Source organism: Vulpes vulpes, unplaced genomic scaffold (genome assembly GCF_048418805.1).
Source record: "Vulpes vulpes isolate BD-2025 unplaced genomic scaffold, VulVul3 u000000652, whole genome shotgun sequence".
NCBI lineage: Eukaryota > Metazoa > Chordata > Mammalia > Carnivora > Canidae > Vulpes > Vulpes vulpes.
Genome location: NW_027325771.1, coordinates 1,350,429 through 1,359,341, shown reverse-complemented (window position 1 = coordinate 1,359,341; position 8,913 = coordinate 1,350,429). Strand labels below are relative to the sequence as shown.

The following is an 8,913-nucleotide window of genomic DNA, read 5'->3' as shown; positions in this document are numbered from 1 at the left end:
CTGGCAGCCTCTGCTTCTTGCATTCCAGGTAGTCTGGGGGCAATGGTGGATTGCTAACCAGTCATCCCCTTCTCCCTCCAAAATCAACGTAGTATGATATTTATATCCCATGCTACATTTCTGACTCCTAGGAACTTAAATCTTGAGCACAATGATAAACAATGGATTTTAAGCTAAACGTTACCAAGGCGGCATCCACCATAACTGGCCATGATTTTCCTGATTGAGACCCCTGGCCTAGTTTCCGTCCTTGCTATTGCCTGCTTCTTGAGCTTTCCTCTCCATTTTGTGTCTTTCCTTAATTCCCTTTTGCTTCAATTAGGTGACTGTATATGGCTTACAACCAAAGTATCACAACTGATGATCACAACATCTATTTTCCAGATGAAGTGAGTAACCCAAGTCTTACACTCACTGGTCAAGCCAAATTCCAGCCAACAGCTCTCTTTTTTAGATTTTGGTGTAACACAGGTTTATACTGCTCATTTACTGGAATTAAAGAATATCTGACTTTTATTGAAGGACTTATATTTCCTACTGAAAACTTATTTACAAGAGAAAATTATTCTTAATATACTTGTAAAAATAACAGTCAAGTCTTCATTGACTGTTTTACATTTGATTTTACTCTATTGTTTGATCTAATGGAGTGTCCTCATAAGACAGAAGGGTTAAAGTAAAAATCCTGAAGTAATCCCTTAATCATCATATAAAATTAAAAAAAACTAGCATGCAAACTAACAGAAAAAAGTACTTTATTTATAACATCATTTTGTAAACAATCACACTGTGCATTTTTAAATTCAACAATAACAAATTTTTTTCCTTTAGATTTATAGCAAATCTGTGTGAAGTCAATGAATTAATACAAGAGTAAAGATGAAAGGGTAGATAATTTTTGAAAATGTTAAATTACAGCACTTGATACAAAGACAGATAACTATCTGTACCATAAAAATTTACATGCCACAAAACATTAATTTATAATTTTAAATATGCAGTAAAACACATTTATAAAAAAGCATCAACATTAATTTTATTATAAACCAGTGAATTACTCAGAGGAATATTTATTAAAACTTACTAAAACCAGTAAATTTTGCAACTGAGGTAAAAATTTATAAGTAAACAAAACTACCATTTATAAGAGCCAAAAAGTAAGTGGAAGGGCAGACAACACTTCCTGACAACTATGTCTACTCCTTGATATTCTGAAGCAGCTTCAGTAAATGTGACTCGATAACCTGTTGAACTAGAACAGACAGGTTTATCAATACCACAGCAGATTGATCACAAAATTTTACACAGAACTATCAAATTCAACTTAACATCAACTCTTCCTTAAAATAAAGTCATTCCTCATATTCTGAGGATATATTCTGGGTGATACATACTCCTAGTCTGAGGATGGTCGAGATTGCAACGTAACACTTGGTTACTTAAGTTACTTCTTCTGTCACTGACTTAGTAATTGTCCAAGCTATTGGATTCTGTTCTTTTTTTTTTTCTTTTTTAAAATACAACAAAATGTTTAATGAGCAAATTCGTCTTAGCAAATATGAAACTGCCACAGAGAGGAAAGGGGGGCCGCAAGTCAGGCAGACTAGAAAGGAGGGTCAACTACGTAAGAAACCAGGGAGGGCATGGAGGGGGGGTGGTGGTGGATTCTGTTCTTGTACAGAGTGTGTTCTAAAGAGCAGAGAAAGGGCAACTATCAAACATTTTATAAGTAATTTGATACAAAAATGTTAAATCTTGTGTGTAAATAGGTGTGTACTTGTAGCAAATAATTTTTGGGTTGGTGAAAAGTAACAGTAATAAACTCACTCCTAGACCTTAAGAATTTGTTGATTTTGCCCACAGTTAAAAGTTAATGTCAGGAGTTAGGATGACATGCCATGTTTTATGACTATAAGTGATGAAAATAGTTTAGACTGCTAGTCTGTACTGTTTATAGAGCTTTACCAACTAAAATAAAACCTGATCGTTCTAAAATACTTACCACTTCTATAGCCCAAGGCTACAGCTAAATCCATAGAATTATACCCAGAGTCAGTTTCAATTGTTGGGTCAGCTCCATTTTCTGTATCAAAATAGAAAAATCTGCATAAATAAAATGAAAATGTAGATGTGTTTGTCTATTACTGGCTCGTGTAGTAGGACAGATTTTCAGCAAACTGCGTATTTTCGGGATGGTCTGACAAAGTACAGAGTACATGAAGTACACAGAATTCACTTTGGTGAGTCAGGAGGAAGACACACCAAACACACAGGCATCCTCTGTAACAGCTGAAACTCATCAACAACCGCAGACAAAAGTAAGGCATGAAAACACTGCGGACAGAGCAAAGGACAACAGCTTCAGACCTGATCCAGATCTGACCCTCGAAAGGAAAGCAACAGAGACAAACGCTCTAAGCACTGGCGCGCTGCAGGATGGAGCTGCTCCTCACCTGGGCAACTCTGGTAGCGGGTGCTGCAGCAGGACTGACATAGTTAATAATAGTTAATGATTCTCCTGAGTAATAGCAGGGGAGGCCAGCTTGTAAAAAAATTAAAGTCCTCACATGGTATTTTCTAAACATTTTCACTTTTATTGGCTTACCTAAAAGCATTTTTACACATTTAACATGATTTCCATGTACAGCATAAAGCAAAGGTGTCCCTCCATTCTGCAAAAGGAAAAGGTGATTTAGTTTTTCAAGGTGACCAAGATCTGAATAATTTAATGTTGCTGTGAGAAGTTTTACTAAGAACTGGGCATGTAAAAGTAGTTTAAGGCAATTTTCATATTTTTGTGAAGACTAGATCAGAAGCAATAATTGAGTTTGTGCCATTAACTTTTTCTTCCATGTGTTTAATTGGCTAAGTTAATTATTTTTCCAAATGTTTGGTAAAATTTATTATGTCTCTCCAAACTAAATAGTTCCTAGAATTTATTACAGTATTTTAAAAATCAGTATCAGAGACTCACCCAATCATATTCATTTACATCAACTCCACAATCAAGCAGCATTTTGACAATATCTGTGTAGCCTTTACTACATGCCAATGAGAGTGCACTTTCTCGACCTTTTCCTAAAAGCTGGGGATCAGCACCCTGGAGTGTCAAGTGGAGATAAAAGACTTTTCAATTCATATAAACAAGAATATTGTTATTTCTGTCAATAAGAATTACAGTTCAGTATTTAGGTCAAGTAATGTTCTGGGGTTAATAACACAAACTTCTACTCATGGATGCTCTTATTGTCAAGGTTGCCTGGAGGCCTTCCTTCCTTCCTCCATCTCAGGGCTAACTATCCTCTCACTCCAGAGTTAAACTGTATCTCCCCCATGAAGTTCTCCTACGGGGCCGACAGTGCTTTTGTTCCCACTGCACTTCGAGGGACTGGGCATGAAATTCTCTGGCCATTGCACGTATGATTAATCTTGTCTGCCCAACTAGATCCAAGTTCCATAAGAATATGAAAAGCACACAAAATTTTTTGGATCCTCTCCCATCATATCTAATTGGCTGGAGATACAAAATCTTTACTCAAGACTTAATAACTACACGTATACGTTTCCGAGGCATTTTCCTTACATTCTGAAGGAGAAACTCTACCACAGCTATTTGCCCGTGTGCTGCAGCCCACATCAGAGGGGTAAATCCTTCTTCGTCCGTGTGATTGATAACATTTTCTATTTAAAAGAAAACAACTTTTGTCATCTAATTTACCAACCATCTATTAAGATCATTATGCAAATACTGGCATTCTAAAAGGTGGCTTGCACTATTCAGTGAGGTTCACTTCCTGCTTACTATTAGCTGCAGTCCTATTATGTGCTATAACCTGTTGTCTGAATGTATTAAAATGTGCTTCCATACACACAACTCAGTTCAAATAGCATATTCTCTGACGTATAAACTACCAGGCATGACATAATGCTGGGCACAAGGCAGTCCACAGAAGATGGACTCAGAATCAGGGAACCACAGTCTGAGCCCTGGCTCTGTCACTTTGTAGCAGTGTGGTTCTAGGCACAGCACTTCATTTGTCTAATGCACCGAATGATACTTCGCTTATCTCAAAGCGTAGTTGGCAGAAACACAAAATGAGATTATATGACAGCCCTTAGAATTATATAAATATGCATTGTAAAAACCCCAAAATCTTATTAAAGCCATATTCTACTCTACAGCTAGCACTGCTGCCTTGGAATTTTTTTCACTCTTGCTGGTTTGCTAACAATATTATTTGCATGAAGACTGAATAATCTGAAACACAGTACCATGTAATTCTACCTTGAACTCCATTTTGCTTCCTAGATTCAATCTACTAGTTATAAAGTCCACAGTTTTCCCCTAAATTTATTTAGAAGACTGAGAATGAAACTTCAAGTATTTATAAACAAATATACTAATGAAGCATGTCTTATAAAAGAATGGCACAATTAAAAAGAAAAAAAACAACCTTTTAAATCACGTACCCTGTATTCAATCAATAATGTTGGGACAACTGCTAACTTTGTGAAAAATGAAAATCAGAGTACAACTTGCTCTGTATCTCATTACATCAAAACATTCCATATGCGTCAAAGATTGAAATGTAAAAAAAGAAACCACAGAAATTCTAGAATAAGGGGTGAATTTACTTATAATCTTGAAGTAGAAAATCCTTTCAAAGCAGGATATAAAACTCAGAAGTTAACAAGGAAAAAGGAAATTTACCACTACAAAATGCTAAGCTTTTGTTGAGAACATGAAAATCAAAGGAAAATGACAAACTGGTTTAAAAAAAAAAAAAAGAAAAAAAGCAACATAAACAACAAAATGTAAATTTCTTTAATTTAGTTGAGGTCATATAAATCAATAAATTTTAGGCAGTTCACATACCAAAAGGCTTAAATCGACCCTAATTTTAAGAATCTAAACACAACAAGTCTGAGATACCACTTTTCACCAGAGTTAACTCTGGTATGAGGATAGGACAAATATCTGGCAATATATATAAAAGTGAAAATCTGGGGATCCCTGGGTGGCTCAGCAGTTTAACGTCTGCCTTCGGCCCAGGGTGTGATCCCGGAGTCTCGGGATCGAGTCCCATGTCGGGCTCCCTGCATGGAGCCTGTTTCTCCCTCTGCCTGTGTCTCTGCCTCTCTCTCTCTGTGTCTCTCATGAAAAAATAAATAAAATATTTTAAAAAAAAGGTGAAAATCCATATCCTGGGACACCTGGGTGGCTCAGTGGTTGAGCATCTGCCTATGGCTCAGGTCGTGACCCCGGGGTCGTGGGATCAAGTCCCACATCGGACTCTCTGAGAGGAGCCTGCTTCTCCCTCTGCCTGTGTCTCTGCCTGTGTCTCTGTCTCTCAGGAATAAATAAGCAAATAAATATTTAAAAAAAAGAAAAAAGAAAACCCATATCCTTTTGACCCAGCATATGAACTAGTAGGAATTAAAAAGGAGGCCAACAAGAATGTTATTTAATAACAAAAAACTGGAACAACCACCAAGGGGACTAGTTACAAAATAAAAACACAGTATATGTGTATGCAGCAATACAGTGCAAAATTATGAACCTCTTAAAAAAGAATGAAATCATTCTTCATGTGGTCATATGGAAAGATCTCCAAAATATTAAATGAAAAAAAGCGCAATGCAGTGTGCGTAGTATTTTCCCTCTTGTGTACATAACAAAAAGCACATATATATTTTCACACATAACTCCAAAATTAAGCAGGAATGCTTTCTAAAAGAGTTTCCTGAAAACATAAGAAATTCATGTTTGCTTTTGGGCAAAAGGCTGGGGTGATAAGGGAGGCTGTAACTTTAATACTTTGTCATACTTTATTTATTCATTTATTTTTCCTATCTATAGAATTATCTGCCTGGTGAGATTATGTGACTATTTTTTCGTTTTGTTTTTATACCTTCCAGTATTAAAACAACAAAAATAAAATAAATCTGATTAAATATGTTTAAGTACATTTAAAAAGACAGGCTATTACCTTGTTCAATCCGAGTAGCTAGATAGAGCATCTCTCCCTGGGCGGCCAACTGGTGAACAGATAAGGCTGAAATGATACCACAAAAAGCTTCATGTTTTCCTACCTGCAGGGTACACTTTCATCATGTCATTCATTTTTGTGTAGCACTTCTCTTTTCTAAAACAAAAACTATTATTGTTTAAAAAAATGTAATTTAAAATATATTCTAACATTACAAGTAGCCATTCTGTATCTGAGAAATGATATATGTTAAACGGAATTCTGACATCTGGAAAGTACTGTTATCAATGAATATGCTGTTATGAACACAAATTGTCTTATCAATAAAAGAAATGGGTTAGGTATTTAATTTTAAAATGCTAATTCAATATCCAAACTTATGAGGATTTGGGGTCTAAACACAAATCCCAAATATTATCATTTCAAGACTCCATGAGTTCTTCTTAACTTTTGGATTGAGTAGTAAATGGAAAAATGACTTTCAGAGTAAATTCTTGAATGCAGAGTAGTTATGGCTAATTAGCTGTGTGACCTTGAATAAATGATTGACCGTTTGTCTATAACATGAGGGATATGAACCGCATGATCTCTAGGTGTTTCTTTTCAGTTCGAAAGTATCATGGTTAGACTATTTTAGAACAATGTCTTTATTTTATTTATTCATTTACTCATCCATCCATTTGTTCATGTATTTATTTTTTAAGATAACATCTTTATTTTAAAATAAAACTGAACAGGCCCTATTCTATGAGGGTTCATCTTAAAAATTAGTATCACTTGATCCTTGACTTCAGCCGTATGACTGAGTGGCCTTAATACAAAGGAAAGCAATTACGAAGCCCATGCAAATCTAGTTAAGTAGAAGAAAAATGGCTAAGGGATCCCTGGGTGGCGCAGCGGTTTGGCGCCTGCCTTTGGCCCAGGGCGTGATCCTGGAGACCCGGGATCGAATCCCACATCGGGCTCCCGGTGCATGGAGCCTGCTTCTCCCTCTGCCTGTGTCTCTGCCTCTCTCTCTGTGACTATCATAAATAAATAATTAAAAAAAAAATCTTAAAAAAAAAAAAAGAAAAATGGCTAAGAGGTGAAGTAAGAGTCATGAACTCCTCCTGGCTTAAATGTTATACATGTGATTCAAAATCAGGAGGGATACAGTGTTTCCAAAGTAAAAACATGTATCTCACCATGCTTTAAAATATAGATGCATTTACATTATATAGTCATATACAGTTCCTAACATCAAACTGCTAACTGGTTTTGTCTCATTAACATACCTACGCTATACAGAATGTTTTCTGATTTATATAGAAAAACTTTATTTTGTTTCTTTTTCTTTTTTTAAATTTTGTTTCTTATAGAATGATTCTGTACTTTAAAAAATTGTAGATTCAAGGTTTTAAAAGGGTTAATTTCATATTCACATGCACAATTATAGTCAAATTCAAAATTACTGTAGTAACATTCCAGGTTTTACTATAAATCACTAGCTGAGCACTGATCTAATTTATAAGTAAATTTATAAATTTACATTTATAAGTAAAATGTAAAGCCTTGCACTCCAAGAACAGAAAAACACTCACAATGTCTTAGTGTGCACAAAGTTGAGAATACAAATTGTTATAGTAAGACTCCAAAGGTTTAAAGAAAGAAAACCTGTAAGGGCATCTGGGTGGCTGTTAAGTGTCTAACTCTTGATTTAGGCTCCGGTCATGACTGCAGGGTCATGATCTCAGGGTCCTGAGATTGAACCCTGCAACAGCTCAGAGCTGGGTGTGGAGCCTGCTTAAGATTCTCTCTCCCATGGGGATCCCTGGGTGGCGCAGCGGTTTGGCGCCTGCCTTTGGCCCAGGGCGCGATCCTGGAGACCCGGGATCGAATCCCACGTCGGGCTCCCGGTGCATGGAGCCTGCTTCTCCCTCTGCCTGTGTCTCTGCCTCTCTCTCTATCTCTCTGTGACTATCGTAAATAAATAAAAATTAAAAAAAAAAAAAAAAATTAAAAAAAAAAAAAAAAAAAAGATTCTCTCTCCCTCTCCCTCCATAGCTCCCCTCTTCCCCTTAAAAAAAAAAAAAAAGAGGGCAGCCTGGGTAGCTCAGCGGTTTAGCGCCACCTTCAGCCCAGGGCATGATCCTGGAGACCCGGGATTGAGTCCCACATCGGGCTCCCTGCATGGAGCCTGCTTCTCCCTCTGCCTGTGTCTCTGCCTCTGTGTGTGTGTGTGTGTGTGTGTGTGTGTCTCATGAATAAATAAATAAAATCTTAAAAAAAAAAAAAGAAAACCTGTATAAAATCTGTATGTGTATAAACAAATATAAACCTGTATCTGTATAAACCTGTATAAAGTCTATATTAAAATTTTCATTTTTCAAAAAAAAAAAATTTCCATTTTTCAATATAAAACATGAAAATAGTCGATTATGCAGTAAAATTGTAAAAAAAATTTAAATTAGTGAAACTATTAAGACATCACGTAAGCTTTCCAAAATAGGATATGCATTTAAAGAAAATAACGTTTCAAAGCCAAACTTTTGAAAGTATCATACTAGTAATAAGAATATTTGAGTACATTAGTGGGAAATACTTACAATTTGCTAATAGAGGTGTGGTTGAGACTTCATTTCCTCTGTGTTTGTTGGTCAAAGTAGTTGATTGTTTTATGGGTGAGAAGTGCTTTGTTGTAGAGGGAGTGTAGACATGTCTTACTTGAATTCCCGGAGAAGGAGATGTATGGATATTGCATTCCGCTAAGTAAAATAAATTTGAACACATTGAAACAATATTTTAATGACAAAACATTTCAAAATTTCTATGTCAATGTTTACATTAAAAAAGAAATATGTGAGGTACATCTTCAACTGTTTCTTAAGTGATATTCTTTGCTATAAAATGTATTATCACATGAAAGTATCAGAAAAATCTATAC

General features: G+C 35.8%; 1 protein-coding gene across 2 annotated transcripts in view; it reads right to left on the bottom strand.

Annotated features, from left to right (window-relative positions):
• Positions 1 to 738: 738 nt before the first annotated feature.
• The window catches only part of ANKRA2 (ankyrin repeat family A member 2), a 13,166-nt gene continuing 4,991 nt past the window's right edge, over positions 739 to 8,913 (bottom strand). For both annotated transcript variants that reach the window (XM_025982248.2, XM_025982257.2), the window contains 7 exons: positions 8,576 to 8,734; positions 5,991 to 6,056; positions 3,584 to 3,681; positions 2,975 to 3,100; positions 2,606 to 2,672; positions 2,003 to 2,083; positions 739 to 1,252 (listed from right to left, as the gene is read on the bottom strand). In XM_025982248.2, the coding sequence (XP_025838033.1) occupies positions 1,197 to 1,252; positions 2,003 to 2,083; positions 2,606 to 2,672; positions 2,975 to 3,100; positions 3,584 to 3,681; positions 5,991 to 6,056; positions 8,576 to 8,734 (653 nt within the window). In that variant the 3' untranslated portion in view covers positions 739 to 1,196. The remainder of the gene's footprint in view (positions 1,253 to 2,002; positions 2,084 to 2,605; positions 2,673 to 2,974; positions 3,101 to 3,583; positions 3,682 to 5,990; positions 6,057 to 8,575; positions 8,735 to 8,913) is intronic.